The sequence below is a fragment of the Piliocolobus tephrosceles genome, chromosome 8 (genome assembly GCF_002776525.5).
Source record: "Piliocolobus tephrosceles isolate RC106 chromosome 8, ASM277652v3, whole genome shotgun sequence".
Taxonomy (NCBI): domain Eukaryota; kingdom Metazoa; phylum Chordata; class Mammalia; order Primates; family Cercopithecidae; genus Piliocolobus; species Piliocolobus tephrosceles.
Window position 1 is genome coordinate 131,314,916 of NC_045441.1, and position 18,746 is coordinate 131,333,661.

General features: G+C 39.8%; 1 protein-coding gene across 1 annotated transcript; it reads right to left on the reverse strand.

Moving 5' to 3' along the window:
• Positions 1–10,745: 10,745 nt before the first annotated feature.
• On the reverse strand, positions 10,746–17,390 carry LOC111521454 (serine protease 58-like). Its single transcript, XM_023184860.1, has 5 exons — positions 16,895–17,390; positions 15,811–15,964; positions 14,270–14,520; positions 11,622–11,758; positions 10,746–10,895 (listed from the first exon to the last, which is right to left on the reverse strand). The coding sequence occupies exons 1-5, from the start codon at positions 16,932–16,934 to the stop codon at positions 10,746–10,748; spliced, it is 732 nt and encodes a 243-aa protein (XP_023040628.1). The 5' UTR covers positions 16,935–17,390.
• Between the last annotated feature and the right edge of the window lie 1,356 nt (positions 17,391–18,746).

Consider the following 18,746-nt stretch of genomic DNA (forward strand, 5'->3'; position numbering starts at 1 on the left):
CCCTGTGGAGCTGACATTGCTTCCTCTGCCTGACATTAAACTCCTCTTCGAAATACATTAACCTTTCCCTTCACGTCACTGTTTATCCATTTATTCTGTAAACCAACCTGCAAATTATTTATCTTATGTATCTAACTTGTGCTAGGATCTGTGCTTGCTGTTGGGGTTGCCTCAGTTTAAGGACTTCTTCCTTACCTTCCAAGGGCTTACGGACTAGTGGGAAAGATACTTAAGCTGATGGTTATGAAACAAAGTATTCAGGGCTAAAAATTGAGATATGCCACAGACTAGATATAAATATTTGCAAAACACGTATCTGCTAAATAATTCATGTATAAGCAAATATTAAAATTCAACATTAAGAAAACAACACAACCTAAAACTGGGCCAAAGATCCTTACCAAATGTTTTAGTCTGCTTGGACTACCATAAAAAAATACCACAGTCTAGGTGCCTTACACGACAGATAACTTACTTTCTTATAGTTCTGGAGGTCAGAAGTCCATAACCAAGGTGCTGTCAAATTCAGTTTCTGGTGAGGCCTCTCTCCCTGGCTTGTGGATGATCACCTTCTTACCGTGTCCTCACATGGCCTTTCCTCTGTGCACACAGAGAGAAAGAGGGAAAGAAAGCTCTCTGGTGACTCTTTTTATAAGGACACAAATCCTATTGGATCAGGGTCCCACCCTTCTAACCTAATTTAGCCTTAATTAGTTCCTTTTAGGCCCTATCTTCAATACAGTTGCATTAAGGTTTAGGGCTTCAAACAGATATATTTTGCAGTGATGGGGAAGATAACACCAGAGAATATAAACAGATGGTAAATGGCATATGAAAAAATTCTTAACTTAATATGTCATTAGGGAATTACAACAACAATGGGATACCACTACATACCCTGTGGAAGGGCTTAAATCCAAAGAGTGAAAAAAAACAGATGCTAGTGAGGATATGAAGTATCAGGAACTGATGCTGGTGAGAATTTATTGCTCATGAGAGTGCCAAATGGTACAGTCACTTTAGAAAATAGCTTGGAAGTTTCTTATTAAGCTCAATATAACCTTACTATATGATGCAGCTATTACACTTCTTGATATACCAAAAAATTTGAAAACTTGTCTTCACAAAAAATCCTACACATAAATACTTATAGCATCTTTGTTCAAAGTTGCCAAATCTTGGAAGCAACCAACATGTCCTTCAATAGACAAACGGATAAGCAAAGTGTGATTCATCCATATAATGAAATGTTATTCAGAGATTTTATGACTTAAAAAACTTAACTCTCAAGTCATGAAAAGACAAGGAGTAAACCTATATGCATATTTCTAAGTGAAAAGAGCTAGTCTGAAAAGATTATATACTATATAATTTCAATTATATGACATTCCGGGGAAGGCAAAGCTATGAAGACATATGTGTGTGCAAGAACCTTTTTCCTATAATGACTTATTTTCCTCTGGATAAATACCTAGTAGAGCGGTGGGATTGCTGGATCAAATGGTAGATCTACTTTCAGTTCTTTAAGGAATCTCCACACTGTTTTCCATAGTGGTTGTACTAGTTTACAATCCCACCAACGGTGTAAGAGTGTTCCCTTTTCACCACATCCATTCCAGCATCTATTATTTTTTGATTTTTTGATTATGGCCATTCTTGCAGGAGTAAGGTGGTATCACACTGTGGTTTTGGTTTGCATTTCCCTGATCACTAATTTATATGTATTTTTTTAAGAATTATCTATTAATGTCCTTAGCCCACTTTTTGATGGGATTGTTTTTTTCTTGCTGATCTGTTTGAGTACTTTGTAGATTCTGAATATTAGTCCTTTGTCAGATATATAGATTGCAAAGATTTTCTCAGGGTTGTCTGTTTACTCTGCAGATTATTTCTTTTGCTGTGCAGAAACTTTTTAGTTTAATTAAGTACCATCTATTTATCTTTGTTTTTGTTGCACTTGCTTTTGGGTTCTTGATCACAAAGCATTTGTCTAAACCAATGTCTAGAAGGGTTTTTCCTATGTTATCTTCTAGAAATTGTATGTTTTCAGGTCTCAGATTTAAGTCTTTGGTCTATCTTGAGTTGATTTTGGTGTAGAGTGAGAGATGAAACCAGTTTCATTCTTCTACATGTGGCTTACCAATTATCCCAGTGCCATTTGTTGAATTGGCTGTCCTTTCCCCACTTTATATTTTTGTTTACTTTGTCAAAGATCAGTTGATTATAAGTATTTGGCTTTATTTCTGGGTTCTCTATTCTGTTCCATTGGGCTATATGCCTATTTTTATACCAGGGACATTCTGTTTTAGTGACTATGATCTTATACTGTGGTTTGAAGTCAGGTAATGTGATACCTCCAGATTTGTTCTTTTTGCTTAGTCTCGCTTTGGCTATGTGGGCTCTTTTTTGGTTCCACATGAATTTCAGGATTACTTTTTCTAGTTCTGTGAAGAATGATGGTGGTATTTTGGTGGGAATTGAATTTGTAGATTGCTTTTAGTGGTATGATCATTTCCACAATATTTATTCTACTCATCCATGGGCATGGAATGTGTTTTCATTTGTTTGTGTCTTCTATGATTTCTTTCAGCAGTGTTTTGTAGTTTTCTCTGTCGAGGTATTTCACCTCCTTGGTTAACTATATTCTTTTTTTTTTGGCTATTATAAAAGGGATTGAGTTCTTGATTTGATTCTCAGCTTGGTTGCTGTTAGTGCATAGCAGTGCTACTTATTTGTGTACATTAGTTTTGTGTCCTGAAACTTTGCTGAATTCATACACCAGTTCTAGGAGCTTTTTGGATAAGTCTTTAGGGTTTTCTAGGTATACGATCATCATGTCATCAGCAAACAATGAGAGTTTGACTTTCTTATTACTAATTTGGATGCCATTTATTTCTTTCTCTTGTCTGATTGCTCTGGCTAGGACTTTCAGTACTATGTTGAATAGAAGTGATGAAAGTGGGTATCCTTGTCTTATTCCAGTTCTTAGGAGGAATGCTTTCAACTTTTCCCCATTCAGTATAATGTTGGCTGTGGGTTTGTTATAGACGGCTTTTATTACCTTAGGGCATGTCCCTTCTATACCACATTTTGCCAATTTTGCTAAGGGTGTTAATCATAAAGAGATGTTGGATTTTGTCAAATGCTTTTTCTGCATCTACTGAGATAATCATGTGATTTTTGTTTTAATTCTTTTTATATGATGTATCACATTCATTGACTTGCAGATGTTAAATGATCCCTGCATCCTTAGTATGAAACCCACTTGATCATGGTGGATTATCTTTTTGATATGCTGTTGGATTCTGTTAGCTAGTATTTTGTTGAAGATTTTTGCATCCATATTCATCAGGGATATTGGCCTGTAGTTTTCTTTTTTGTTATGTCCTTTCCTGGTTTTGATATTAGGGTGATACTACCTTGATAGAATGATTTAGAGAGGATTCCCTTTTTGGAATAGCATCAATATCTTTTGGAATAATATTCATAAGATTGGTAACAATTCTTCTTTGAATGCCTGATAGAATTCAGCTGTGAATCTATCTTCTATCTGATCCTGGACTTTTTTTGTTGGCAACTTTTTAATTAACATTTCAATCTTACTGCTTGTTATTGGTCTGTTCAGAGTTTCTATTTCTTCTTGGTTTAATCTAGGAGGGTTGTATGTTTCCAGGAATGTATCCATTTCCTCTAGATTTTCTAGTTTATGCATGTGAAGGTGTTCATAGTAGCCTTGAATGATCTTTTGCATTTCTGTGGTATCAGTTGTAATGTCTCCCATTTCATTTCTAGTTGAGCTTATCTGGATCTTCCCTTTCTTTTCTTGGTTAATCTCACTAACGGTCTATCAATTCTATTTATCTTTTCAAAGAACCAGGTTTTTTTTTTTTTTCATTTATGTTTTATATTTTCTTTTGTTGTTATTTCCATCTCATTTACTTTCCTCTAATCTTGGTTATTTCTTTTCTTCTTCTGGGTTTGGGTTTGGTTTATTCTTGTTTCTCTAGTTCCTTGAGGTGTAACCTTAGATTGTCTATTTGTGCAATTTCACACTTTTTGATGTAGGCATTTAATTCTATGAACTTTCCTCTTAGCACCTCTTTTGCTGTATACCTGAGGTTTTGATAGGTTATGTCACTATTATTGTTCAGTTCAAAGAAGTTTTAAACTTTCATCTTGATTTCATTGTTGATCCAGTGATTGTTCAGGAGCAGGTTATTTAATTTCCATGTATTTGCATGATTTGGGGGGTTCCTTTTGGAGTTGATTTCCAATTTTATTCCACTGTGGTCTGAGAGAGTACTTGATATAATTTGGTTTCCTTGAATTTGTTGAGGTTTGTTTTGTGACCTATTATATAGTCTATCTTGGAGAAAGTTCCATGTACTGATGAAAAGAATATATATTCTGCAATTGTTGGGTAGAATGTTCTGTAAATATCTGTTAAGTCCATTTGTTCTTGGGTATAATTTAAGTTCATTTTTTTGTTGTTGACTTTCTGTCTTGATGATCTATCTAGTGCTGTCAGTGGAGTATTAAAGTCCCCCCACTATTATTGTGTTGCTGTCTATCTCATTTCTCAGGTCTGGTGGTAGTTATTTTATAAATTTGGAAGCTCAAGTGTTAGCTGTGTATATATTTAGAATTGTGATATTTTCCTGTTTGACTAGTCCTTTACAAAAGTTACATAATGTCATTCTTCATCTTTTTTAACTGCTGTTGCTTTAAAGTTTGTTTTGTCTGATATAAGAATAGCTACTCCTACTCACTTTTGGTGTCCATTTGCATGGAATATCTTTTTCCACCCCTTTACCTTAAGTTTATGTGAGTCCTTATGTGTTTGGTGAGTCTCTTGAAGACAGCAGATAGTTTGGTGAGTTCTTATCCATTCTGCCATCCTGTATCTTTTAAGTGGAGTGTTTAGGCTATTTACATTTAATGTTGGTATTGAGATGTGAGGTACTACTCTATTCGTCATGCTATTTATTGCCTGAATACCTTTTTTTTTTTTTTTTTAATTGTGCTATTGTTTTATGGGTCCTGTGATATTTATGCTTTACGGAGTTTCTATTTTTGTGTATTTCAAGGATTTGTTTCAAGATTTAGAGTGCCTTTTAGCGGTTTTCTTGCAGTGCTGGCTAGGTAGTGGCAAATTCTCTTAGCATTTGTTTGTCTGAGAAAGACTGTATCTTTCCTTCATTTATGAAGCTTAGTTTCACTGGACACAAAATTTTTACCTGATAATTGTTTTGTTTACGAGGCTACAGATAGGACCCCAATCCTTTCAAGCTTGTAGGATTTCTGCTGAGAAAACTGCTGCTAATCTGATAAATTTTCTTTTATAGGTTACCAGATGCTTTTGCCTCATGACTCTTAAGATTATTTCCTTTGTTTTGACTTTAGATAACCTGATGAGTATGTGCCTAGGCAATAATCTTTTTATGATGAATTTCCCAGGTGTTCTTTGAGTTTCTTATTTTTGAATGTCTAGATCTCTATCAAGGCCAGGAAAGTCTTCCTCAATTATTCCTTCAAATATGTTTCCAAACTTTTAGATTTCTATTCCTCACTGGGGACACCAATTATTCTTAGGTTTGGTTATTTAACATAATCCCAAACTTTTTGGAGGCTTTGTTCATTTTTTTTAAATTCTTTTTTCTTTGTCTTTGTTGGATTGGGTTAGTTGGAAAGCCTTTTCTTCAAGCTCTGAAATTCTTTTTTCTATGCATTTGATTCTATTGCTGAGAGTTTCCAATCCATTTTGCATTTCTCTAATTGTGACCTTCATTTCCAGAAGTTGTGATTGTTTTTGATTTATGCTATCTGGAGATTTTTCCAAACATATCCTGTATAACATTTTGTTTCTTTAAGTTGGACTTCACCTTTCTCTGGTGCCTCCTTGATTGGCTTAATAACCAACCTTCTGAATTCTTTTCCTGGCAATTCAGAGATTTTTTTCTTGGTTTGGACCCATTGCTGGTGATCTACTGTGGTCTTTTGGGGGCGTTAAAGAACCTTATTTTGTCATATTACCAGGTTTGTTTCCTGTTTCCTTCTCATTTGGGTAGACTACGTCACTGAGAATATCTGGGACTCAGGGGCTACTGTTCAGATTCTTTTGTCCCACAGGGGTGCTCTCTTGATGCAGTGCTCTCCCCTTTCCTCTAGGGATGGGGCTTTCTGAGTCCTGAACTGCACTGATTGTTGTTTCTCTTCTAGATCTAGCCACTCAGAGGAGCTTCCAGGCTCCAGACTGGTACAAAGAGTTCTGTGATGTGATCTGTATTCAGGTCTCTCAGCTGTGGATACCAGCACCTGCTCCAGTGGAGGTAGCAGGGAGTGAAGTGGACTCTGTGAAGGTCCTTGGTTGCATTTTTGTTAAGTGCACTGGTTTTGTGTTGGTTGGAGGTGGTGCTTTTAGGTGCACATCAGCTATGATTGCATAAGAACAATATAAGCTTTCCCTAGGGTCACCTTTGGATAAGTATTCAGGTTTCTGTTTTGTTTTTGTTTTTTTGAGATGGAGTCTTGCTCTGTCGCCCAGGCGGGAGTGCAGTGGCCGGATCTCAGCTCACTGCAAGCTCCGCCTCCTGGGTTTAGGCCATTCTCCTGCCTCAGCCTCCCCAGTAGCTGGTACTACAGGCGCCCGCCACCTCGCCAGGCTAGTTTTTTGTATTTTTTAGTAGAGACAGGGTTTCACCATGTTAGCCAGGATGGTCTCGATCTCCTGACTTCGTGATCCGCCCGTCTCGGCCTCCCAAAGTGCTGGGATTATAGGCTTGAGCCACCGCGCCTGGCCGTATTCAGGTTTCTCAGGCCATAGAGCTCCCAAGAGATTATATCCTTTGTCTTCAGAGTTCCTCGGCTACCCCACAGAGCCTGCAGTGGCAATCCACCTCCTTCAAAGGGTCTGTGGATTCTCTTGGCTTTCCTGATATGTTCCTGCAGTAGTTCTTGGGAAAAAGTTCATGATGTGAGTATCCACATTCTGTTGTGTCCCTCCCAGTGGGAGCTGCAAGCTAGCCCTGCTCCTATCCACCATTTTTTCTTGAACTCCTCCTAAATGTGTATCTGGGACTCCTAAATGTGTATTTTTATTAAGCCATTAAATTTGTGATGTTTTTACACAGCAATAGAAAACTAATACAAATGCATACTGGATGCTGGCATTGTATTCGATACTGATGATTCCATGGCAAGGGAGATGAAAAGCTTGCTCTCATACATCATAATGCTTAATAAGGGGGAGACAGATGTAATAAGAATAATCATCGTGAATGTCAAAAGAAAAGGGAGGTAGAGAAGCATGTCACAGGACCCTAATATAAAGTCAGAAGAAGACCTCCTTTGGGAAGTGAAGTTTGAGACTTGAAGGATGAGTAGAAGTTAGCCAAACGAAGAGTTGGGGAAGAAATCTCCAGGTGGATGAACCAGAGCTCCAAGGAGAACATGGAATATAAAAAAGAGAATGGAGAGAGTGACAGGCAAGGAGACACAGACAGGAGAATCCTATGAAACAGACTTTGCAGGATTTGTCAAGTAAGAACTGCCTGCAAAGGAGATAGAGGAGGCAACCAGAGAGTAGGTCAAAGAAACATGTCCTTGAGTTCTGTATTTTAGATGAATGAGGCTTTGTTTTCCTTAAATGATAACAGGAAGAAGCTGATAGGGAAAATTGGAGATAATCAATAAAGCAAGTCCACGAGGAAGTAAGAGAAGATGGGGTCCATTTCACAGGCAGAGATAGAGGCTGTAAATAATGAAGTCTTGCTTCCAATATAGCAGGAAGAATGAAAAAGAAAAAAGGTGGGGGAAAGCAGGTATGTTTGCAGTTTTGGTGGTGGCAATTTCAGGGAGGTATCTTCTGCTGGTTTCGACTTTTCCCTACTCACACAGTAGAGGTCATCTGCTAAAAGTGAGCATTGAAAGTTTGAGGAGAGAGGAGAGGGTTTGAAATTGCTACTGCGGAGAATTATACAAACAATTTACTTGGAGAAGATAGGATTGCCAATAAGTGCTAAAAATGTAATTCAAGAGTTACAAGAAGTGATTAGTTGAGCTCTATAATCCTAAGCGAATTAACACAGGAACAGAAAACTAAATATTTCATGTTCTCACTTACAAGTGGGAGCTAAACACTGAGCACACATGGGCATAAACATGAGAACAATAGACACTGCAGATTACCACAAGTGAGAGGGAGGGAGAGGGGCATGGGTTGAAAAACTACCTACCAGGTACTATGCTTACTCCCTGGGTGATGGGATCCATACCCCAAACCTCAGCATAACACAATATACCCATGTAACATACCTACACTTGTCCCCCCACATCTAAAATAAAAGTTGAAATTAAAAAAAAAAAAAAACTTCTGACACAAATACAGACATGATTCATTAAGGGTGCTTTGGGCAGTGAGTCAGAGACAGGAAACTGGGGAAAATCTGAGAGAAGACTGGCAAACGGAGGATGTGATATTCGGATGGGGCCAGAGATTACAGAAAAAAAGTCATACAGTGAATGAAATGGCCTTAGTATCTAGATTTGAGAAAAAAGAAAATTTCTGTGAATGGGCCAGAACAAGCTATTGGTCTTAGATGCACCTAAGCTCTCTGGTTTTGGTTTTTGTTGTTGTTTGAGAGACAGGGTCTTACTCTGTCACCCAGGCTGGAATTCAGTGGCACAATAATGACTCATTGCAGCCGCGACCTCTTCCCGTCAGCCTCCCATGAGTTAGGAGTTTTTTTTTTTATTACTCTTTTATGTAGAGACAAAGGTCTCTCTATGTTGCCAAGGCTGGTCTTAAACTCCTGGTCTCAAACAATCCTCCCACCTCAGCCTCCAAAAGTGCTGGGAGTAGACATGAGTCATCACATGTGAGTTTTATTTTGTTTTGTTTTTTCGCTTTAGGAGAAGAGAAAACACATTCAGGCACCCAGGTTCAGGGTCCAAAAACCAACTCACCTCTGCGGTCTTTATAGGTGTCCTAGATTCACTGCGCACCTCAAGGGAAGAAACCTCAAACCTCTATGCCTCCCACAGGGGTTTTCTCCTATGGTGTGGCTCTCTGTTCCCATCTTCACTGGCCTCCTCTGCCCATCTTTTCTCTTTTAACATAAGATCCCTATGTCACATTGATCCTTTTCTCCCTGATGCTCTTTGGTCTCTCCTATGTCACTCAAACCCCTAAGTTTGGGGGACCACTCAGAATCCCCCTAACTCTGTCTCTGTTTTTAGATGCCTTGGTCAGTGATGGGATGCTGCATATCTCCCCAACACATGCCAGTGTGCGAGAAGGGCTGAGCACCCATCACAGCTCTTCTCCATAGCAGAGAGCCCTCCCAAACCCCGCAGCTCCCACCCACCAACGTAGGACTCCTATTTGTTAGTCACTCCTCAGGCAGCATCTGGGTTTCAGATCACTGTCTCCAACTGCCTGCTGGAAATAACCACCTCTACATCCTTAAAGGATTTCAATATAGCAGGCCACCTGTCTTCTCATGCAGGACCCTGCTCTTGATATCTTGTACACAAATGCACTTGTTATCCTCATATTATCTTTGAGAATCACCATCTTACCTGTTGTCCAAGTCAAAAGACTTAAGAGTTATCTCTGACACCTCCCTTGCCTCTTCTTCTTACAGTAAGTATGTCCAAATCTTATAGATGTTACTTCCTTAGTATCTCTCAAATCAGAAATTGTATGGTATTCTGTTTACTGTAAAAGCTTCAGGCCGGGCGCGGTGGCTCAAGCCTGTAATCCCAGCACTTTGGGAGGCCGAGACGGGCGGATCACGAGGTCAGGAGATCGAGACTATCCTGGCTAACACGGTGAAACCCCGTCTCTACTAAAAAATACAAAAAAAAAAACTAGCTGGGCGAGGTGGCGGGCGCCTGTAGTCCCAGCTACTCGGGAGGCTGAGGCAGGAGAATGGCGTAAACCCGTGAGGCGGAGCTTGCAGTGAGCTGAGATCCGGCCACTGCACTCCAGCCTGGGCGACAGAGCGAGACTCCGTCTCCAAAAAAAAAAAAAAAAAAAGCTTCAATGGCACCCCCTCTACTGCCTATGAAATAAAAATCTAAGTTCCTTTATAGAGCAGGTCGGGCCCTTCATCACCCAACTTTGCCCTGCCTATATAAAATAATATTTTGTCACATTATTTTTCCTTTTCTACAATTTATTTTCTACCCTCAAGGATTGCTTATTTACATATATTTTCCAGACTTTACCACACTTTCATATGCTTTTTTGCCTTTTAATAAACTATGTGCTCAGTTTTACAATATCCTCCCCTAATTTGTCTGCCTCTCTGGTGTTACTTCTCCTGACACTGCCACTCAGAATGTTTTATTTTATGTGTTCATGGAGCTTACTGCTCATCTCTGTTATAGCAGTTATCACAAGGTACTATAATTAGCTAACTGATGGCCAAGGTCATGTCATAGTCACTCAGGCATCCTTAGCAAAGGCAGTGCCTACTAAACAGCTAGTGGTTAATTTTTGAATGAATAAATGAATGAACAAACACAAGGTGAAGGGGTTGCTAAATTTCTCATTATCCTCAAAGTTTACATGACAAAGGCATCAGGAGTCATGGCATGGGTTCTTAGCCACTCATTTTTTTTTTTAATCAGGTGTTTCCTCTTTGGATTTTGTTCCAAAATAACAAAGATGAAGAGAGTTGTAGATCCAGTGTAGAAATTATGAAGAGGTGGTACTGAGGGGATATGGGAACAGAGGCACCTCAGTGGGTATCCATAATTTTCAAGATCCATCTTGCATAGTGATGAACACCTGTGAAGAATCCTTCACTTCCTAGGGTGACGCTTCCTTCTGCCCAGGACAAGATTCCATGCAACCTCCCATTGCAGATGGCTGGGGCTGCCGAAACTTCCTTATAGAGAGAAGGAACAGAAGGTCAATGTGCCCTTGTCCTTATGGAACAAGAATAAATGCCAGCTGGGTGTGGTGGCTCAAGCCTGTAACCCCACTACTTTAGGAGGCCAAGGTGGGTGGATCACAAGGTCAGGAGATCAAGACCATCCTGGCCAAATGGTGAAACCCCGTCTCTACTAAAATACAAAAATTAGCCAGGTGTGGTGGTGCGTGCCTGTAGTCCCAGCTACTCAGCAGGCTAAGGCAGGAGAATCGTTTGAACCTGGGAGACGGAGGTTGCAGTGGGCCAAGATCACTGCACTCCAGGCTGGGTGACAGAGTGAGACAACATCTCCAAAAAAAAAAAAAAAAAAAAAAAAAGTAAATGCCAAAAAGTGGCACATAAGAGTAGCAAAACCATCTAAGAGAATGGGCTTATTTTTCTTGAGAGGTGGCAGACCTCTCTTTACATCCATAGAAGTCTTACGTCTGAGGTTCAAGCTTGACCCAACCCCAGTGCAAACAAGACAAAGGACAAATAGTTCTACCCCAAATCTCTCCCACTCTGAAAGATGAGAAGGGCAGTGGTTAGAAACCCAGAGGTGAGTGGGGAGGGGAAAGGGTCTTCAGCTCTCTGCTCCTCACTCTCAGGAGGCCTTTTGGATGAGTGCTCTTTGATTCTGCATTGTCACCACTCCTCCCATGGGACTCTTGCTATCTTCCTGTATACAGAAGGGAGAAATACCTTGTTTTCAGATAGGATCCTTAGAGGGTGTCCCACACAAATGATGTTTCCTGCCTGTTCTTCTTTGAGTCTATCCTGACAGTCATGGAATGGAAGAGAGTATTGGTTGATCCATGTAAGGATGTCGGGATCACTGACTGTGGGAAAGAGAAAACAAACTCCAGAGTGACTCTTCTTATCACAAGGGCTCTTGTAACCAGATCCTGTTTTGTAAATAAATTCAGTCCTGAGAATATTCAATGCAGGTAGCAGCAGACACTCCATTCTCCGTAGGATTCCTTGTTCAGTAATCTCCATGTTGGAGAAGTAGGTTTATAAGTCCCCTTTGTCAGATATCAAATTCATAGTTCTTTCTGTACTATGCATCATTTATAAAAAATTGAAAAAACTGCGAGTTATTAGTGACCACAAGGAGAAAGAGACAGTAACGAAGCCATTGTCCCAAAGATTTTGCCCCTACCATACACCTTTATTGGGCATCTACCTGATCCTTTTCACGTTTAGTTATAAAGGGAAAAACTATTTTAATGCATATAAAACTGCTTTTGAAGTTAAACAGATTATTTATAAGTGTTTATAATATGTGTATTGATATAAATATACATATATGTTTCCCCCTAAGTAGTTGCCATGTTGTTCAACTCCGTAATAGCAATTGCTATTATACTGTCAACTTCAGGATACAGGGACTTTAACCAAGGTATTATGTAATTTAAATTTCTGGTAGAGAATAGCAAAGAGAAAGGAAAAAAAAAAAAAAAACATTGACCAGAGATTGCTCAAATTAAGTCCAGTGTTGTTTAAAGAGCAGGGTTTTTTCCGATATAGTGTATCCAACCAAATGCCCTAAAGTAGATTAGGCCAGAAGGTGTCAGGCCAGAGAAGAAAGAGAAACTATGTTCAGTTTTGTGTTTTTATGGGAACTAAATAAAAATACTTGTAAAAAGCTACGTGAAAGTAACTTAAGTTACTTGAAATCAAATGAATTTCTAACAAATATTGAAAGTCCTGCACCAGAAAGCTTATAGAGGTATAGTTTGTCGCTGTGATTTTGACATGCAGAGTCTGTATACCTCTGTATAGTTTTGTTTTGTTTTCAAATGGTAAGGAATAAATTACATCTGTAAGTTGTGATTCAATTACTTTGAATAAGACTTATAAAGTAAAGGACAAAATTCATCCAAGCTGCAATTGTTCAGAAAATGTGTTCACCTAGATTCGCAAGTTCTTTGTTTCTAAATGGAAAAATGAAGCTGCAAAATACTGAGAATATAATAGTTTCTGCTTTTTTCTGTTTTTTTTTTTTTTTTCACCAAAGACTGACTTTTAAAATTCCACTTTTAATTGCTTTTACAGAACAGGTGCATTGTTCAGTAGCCACCAGAGAAAGATTTAAACCTGATTAATAGATCCAGGACAACTTGCTTGAGTGAACATAGCTTTTGCAAGATAACCAATATCGGCCTTCACTTCTTAAAATCAGCCGATCAGGATCAGAGGTCCTCTGAAAGACATGTCTCAAAGCGCCAACCAATCAACAGCAATCCTCCTGAAGTAGCCAGGCCTCGACAGATGATAGAACCCATTCATACCTCTGAAAGTCCTCCAATCCCTCAACTCCAAGCTTCCCACAAACCCCATATGCTAATCAGCACTCCACTCTGCTTAGTGGGATGGTGCCTGGTCAGCATTGCTCTGACTTGCTGTAATCAGCAATAGATTTAGATTTGTCATTTCATTTCAGATATCAAGTGGTGGCATCCTAATCCTCAACAATACCTAAAGAGAATAGTGGAGTAACAGCCAACAAGGACCACGTTAGAACGTGTTCTAAACACGTTAGAAAGTAATTTTCTTCATAAGTGTTCTTTATTAGACAGACTCCTGCAGAGACCAGATCTTTCTGCTTATCCCAGTTTCAGCTCACAGGGGAGACGGGTGTGTGCTTACAACATGGGCTGCCACTGTTTTTCCCATGAAGCATGTCAGGCCAGGGAGATACCAACTGATTATGTCATAATAATCAATTTCCTTATGAACCACTCAAGTCTCCACCTCTTAGTGGGAACTCTGGGATGGAGCAGTAGGTATGAGTAGCACTCTGTGCAGGGAACCAGCTCTGGTGACAGGACAGGTGCTCCCTCAACCATTCTCTTGTCTCCCAGGGTTCTCTGCACATAATTGGGTTCTCTGTGGAGGGTGTAGGAAGCATCCTCTGCTGCTTCACCGCATCACATATATTTTATGTTCATTTCCTCCACTGTTCTTCCATTGTGTGATGGGTTTTCAGCAACTATCAATGAGTAAGTCACCCTCCCACAGACTGCCTTCATGCTGTCTTTTGTGCATGAGGACTCCTATTTCTCCCACCTGTATTTCAATCCAGTTCTCTGGACTCTTGTCTTCAATATTCTAGAGATATAAAAATTATTGTCTGCTCCATTTTTTGGGATAAGAGTGGCTGCCCTTTATCGGTCTCTTTGAATTTTGTCTTTGACCTCCAGTGATGGTGGTTTGGGGCCCTGACAGGAATCCCTCTATAATGGATAACTTTGTCTCATAGAGGCGATTTCCATTAGGGACATCCCACTACATTTTCTCCCAGCTCCAACCTCCTCAGCATAAAGAACACAGCATCCAACACTTACGGTTTTTATATTCATTCCAGGTCCAGGTTGGAATAAAGCAGGACTCATTAAATGGAATGGGTTCCAAGGCTATGGCTATAGTCCCCACATGGGAGTTGAGTGAAGCAGGCGTTGACAGTTTGATCATCATTAGGTCATTGTTCAAGGATTTTGCATCAAAGTCAGGGTAGGTCACAATTGATGAATAGTTTCGTATCTGTTGTTTCTTATTTGTGATGCTAGGTTGAGAAACTCCCAGTCGGATTTCAACACTTTGGAAGAAAGAGGGCAGAGAGATGAGAAGAAAGAGAGTCATAGGATGACAGATTACAACAATTTCTACAGGCCACCCTCTTTAATTGTTTTAACTTTATTTCTTAACTTGAGAACTGACATGGCCTTCCTTTGTCTATAAAATAATAGCAATAACTTATTGCTATTATTTGTTCTATTAGAATTGTTCTATTAGAGACATAAATTTGTAAAATGTCTGACATGGTGTCTGGCACCTAAAACACAGTCAGTGGAGCCTTGTTATTAAGATTTTTATCATCTGAATTAGCAGCTAATAAAGAGGCACCACACATCCTGTTCATGGGTTAAGTATGGATGTAAGAAAGAACATCTGCGTTTTCAATTCTTATTCTGGAGGATGTGAACTATGTACTTTCTTTGTATTTCCCATATACCACAGAGCAGAGCTTAGTCTGTGTTAAACTAAACTGCCTTGAACAGCCAGATGGCTGAGATTTCTGAATTTGAAAGGATCCTTCTATACTCATGAAACTGAGTAGGTCTTGATCACACAACACATTCTCACATACAGCAGAAACACTGAGATTTGCAAGGAATTGCTTTATTTTGTACTGTGCTCCCGTGCCCTCTACTGTCACTGCGTGATACGGCTTTTGCCTAAGTCTTTGACCTCATCCTATGAGCATCCCCCTACTCATTACCCTTAGTTCCTGCTGATTTCTATGCTTGCCAAATACCTTAATGTCTTTGCTACTTCAGGGAGTATATGAATATTGTTCCCTTGGCCTGGAATATCCCCCAGGATTTATTCATTTGGCTGGCTCCTCTTCCTATGGATCTCACCTCTTCAGAGATGATGGACATGACCACATTAACTAAAGCAGATCTCTTCTTTCATGCCCATATATTACAGCTTGCCATTAAAAAGAAAAAAACTTTGTTTTTGGCAGTTGATTTGTGTTGGCTACACCCTCTACCAAAATGTAAGCTCCGTGAGGGAACACTTATTTTCATCTTGTTCCTTCACGGTTTTATCAGTGATTAAACAGCCCTTGCTATATAATAAATGTTTAACAAGTATTGTTGATGAATGAATATTATTTACTACCCATGAGAGGGAATCCTCTGACATCTTCCTACTGATCTCCTCCTAAACTGCCCAAATTTGTATTCTATTTCCCACTGGGAACAAGAGTCTCTCCTTTTCCGTGTCTTCTGATTTTACTAAAACTTTTCTGGGATACTTCACCAGATCTACATTTGTTTGAACAGATTCCTCCCGGCTCACAAGAGAAAGGGATACTTACGGCAAGGGGCAGTGGGCAGCTGTCAATACCCAGTCAGGGTGAATGAGAGACCCCACGCAGGGTTCTGGGAAGGACTGAAGATAGACCATGTAAGGAATAGTAAAATTGTATGATGACTCCTGATTATCTTTAGAGTCTTTAGCCAGAACAGCTCCTGGAGAATCAAGGGGCCATAGGTCGAAAGAGACAAAGAAGTTAAAAGGCCACAACTGGCTAGGGTAGTTTTCCCTAACCTAAGGTTTTCAAACATAATGTAAAGGTCTTCAATTTATCTTTAATATTTTAATCAAAGAAAATTATGCATGTCCCCTAAGTTATACACAATAAGAAAATTGACACATAGCTTTGCTGAGATGAAATTACATTAAAATTCTGTGAAACTAAATTACATGCTGATCAGAAACTCTTACTGGCAGTGCTTGTGTGTTACAAAGGTGAAAAAATGACTACTTGAAATTTTTTTTTTTAATTCACTTTTGCCATAAATTGGGGTAAAAAATTACTGCCTGACTTTGGTGATGAAAGAAATTGAAAAGCTTAGGGCTTCCAGAGCCCCTGACCCAGCTCACCCCCTTTTTCCAGGCTCATGTCCTGTAATGCGGTTCCTTTTGTTTTCTCCAACAGTTGTTTTATTTAAATGTCCTCATCGGCCGGGTGCGGTGGCTCAAGCCTGTAATCCCAGCACTTTGGGAGGCCGAGACGGGCGGATCACAAGGTCAGGAGATCGAGACCATCCTGGCTAACACGGTGAAACCCCGTCTCTACTAAAAATACAAAAAACTAGCCGGGCGAGGTGGCGGGCGCCTGTAGTCCCAGCTACTCGGGAGGCTGAGGCAGGAGAATGGCGTGAACCCGGGAGGCGGAGCTTGCAGTGAGCTGAGATCCGGCCACAGCACTCCAGCCTGGGCAACAGAGCGAGACTCCGTCTCAAAAAATAAATAAATAAATAAATAAATAAATAAATAAATAAATAAATGTCCTCCAGTTCCTAGCTCTTTAGTCGTGCCCAGCTAATCCTCTTTCCCATCTTTCATAGACTATCCTGGGTGTCACGCTAGGCAGAAACAAAGCCCCAAACTCTCACCAGCTGCACTCAAGAGAGCGACGATGAGAAAACCCTTCATGGCAGACTGATCTCGCCAGGAGCAGACAAGTTGATCAAGCTGTAAACTGTCCCAATCTTTAGTCCAAGTGTCCTTGTCAGGAACAGCTGTGGAGAAACACTAATTATGGGCAGAAGAGAGATGAGAAGAGAGCAGTCTTCAAACGAGTCCTTATCAAGACCCAAATATATACAGCATTGCTGGGAGCCGTGTCTGATGTGGGTGAAAGATAGTGGCACAGACCAAGCCAAGGTCCTGGTGCCTCCTTTCCTATCCTACAAATCTTGCCTGGAGTCATTATGTACCTGCTGATTTTCCCTCCCCTCTCTGTGACACAACTTTTCTTTGTTGTCCCCTCCTCCCTCTGTGACTTAAACCTCTCTCCTTGCTCCCCCACCCCCGCCCCGCTGCCATCCCACCTCTTCCAGAGACTTCCAGAAGATTGGGGTATGAAATGCACTGAATAAATCATTGCTTTTTTCATTCCTTCTAATTTTAGTGATGAGGAAGCTGTGGTTCTCTTGGAAGTTAGTGGCAAAGACAGGACTCAGAACTCAGTCTCCATATTCTCTGTGTCAAGGCTGAACTCTATCTTAGCCTGTGTTCCCAGAAAAAAGCAATGGTTAAGAAATCCCCCCACCGTTTTGTGTTCTTGGAAATGAATTACCACAAAGAACTACCTTTCCCATATGCCTTAGATAAGACTCTCTGCCCCTTCTATCTCCCAACTTCCAGAAAATTTCACATGGTTCTCTTGCTTACCCATGACACATTAAACACAGACCTTTCCTCTTTTGCCCATACTTGCTGACATGGCCAGACACAGACCATCCAACTCCCCATTTTTTGTTTCAAAAATGTTTAGCTGAGATTAGAATGGTTTGTCTCCTCAAAAGTAGCTACATTCAAAAATAAACATATCCTATTCAGCCAACTGACTGAGACTTCCCCCTGATTGTAAAACAACCCCAACTATAAATCTCCCCACCTCAAACTTATCTTTCTCTCCCTATAAAAGGTCCAGGGCAAAACCACCCTTCCAAGACACTTCAAAATCTTCAGATCTGGGATGTTTTCCTATTGGGTGGTCTGAATACAACCAGACTCCTTACTAGTTCACTTTTTGTCTTCTATGCTGATTATTCTCTCAAAATGCACCCCATTTTTTCTTTTTATTAGCTACCCTTATATGATAACTTCCAGGCAGTCCCACAGAGGCAAGTAATAACAGTAGGTTCAATCTCACATTTTATATAGAGTAGATTGGACAAATGCAAACTGATCAGGATCAAACTGATCTTTATCAGAGTAATTAAAAAGCTGATCAGTTGTAAAAGTCCATAAACATAACATTCCTATATGTGTAAAAATTGTAGGCAGACTTAGTTCTCCTAAAATTTAATTATTAACTTAAAACATGTCATCAGTATGTTCCCATGTACTCTAAACTTTTGGGGACAACATTTCTTTAGTACCCAAAGGTTTTAAAATGATAATAATTATAATAATAAAGTCAGTATTTGTTTTGTACCATGTGAAAAATACTGTGTTATATGCCCAGCATGTGTGACCTAATTTATCCTTTATCACAGGCCTATACATTAAATATCATTATTACTCACTTTCAAGTTGAAGCTCTATATGGTTAAAAACCTTGCTTACTGACAAGACCAGTTCAGCTGGGGAGACCCCAGCGGCACTAGAGGAATTAAAGACACACACACACAGAAATATAGAGGTGTGAAGTGGGAAATCAGGGGTCTCACAGCCTTCAGAGCTGAGCACCCCAAACAGAGATTTACCCACATGTTTATTAACAGCAAACCAGTCATT

Coding starts and splice junctions, on each gene's coding strand:
- LOC111521454 (XM_023184860.1), bottom strand. CDS start 16,934: ATGAAGGGTTTTCTCATCGTCGCTCTCTTGAGTGCAGCTG. Junction 15,965..16,894: donor CGCTCTCTTGAGTGCAGCTG/GTGAGAGTTTGG, acceptor TTGATTCTCCAG/GAGCTGTTCTGGCTAAAGAC. Junction 10,896..11,621: donor GGATCCTATCTGAAAACAAG/GTATTTCTCCCT, acceptor TCTCTCTATAAG/GAAGTTTCGGCAGCCCCAGC.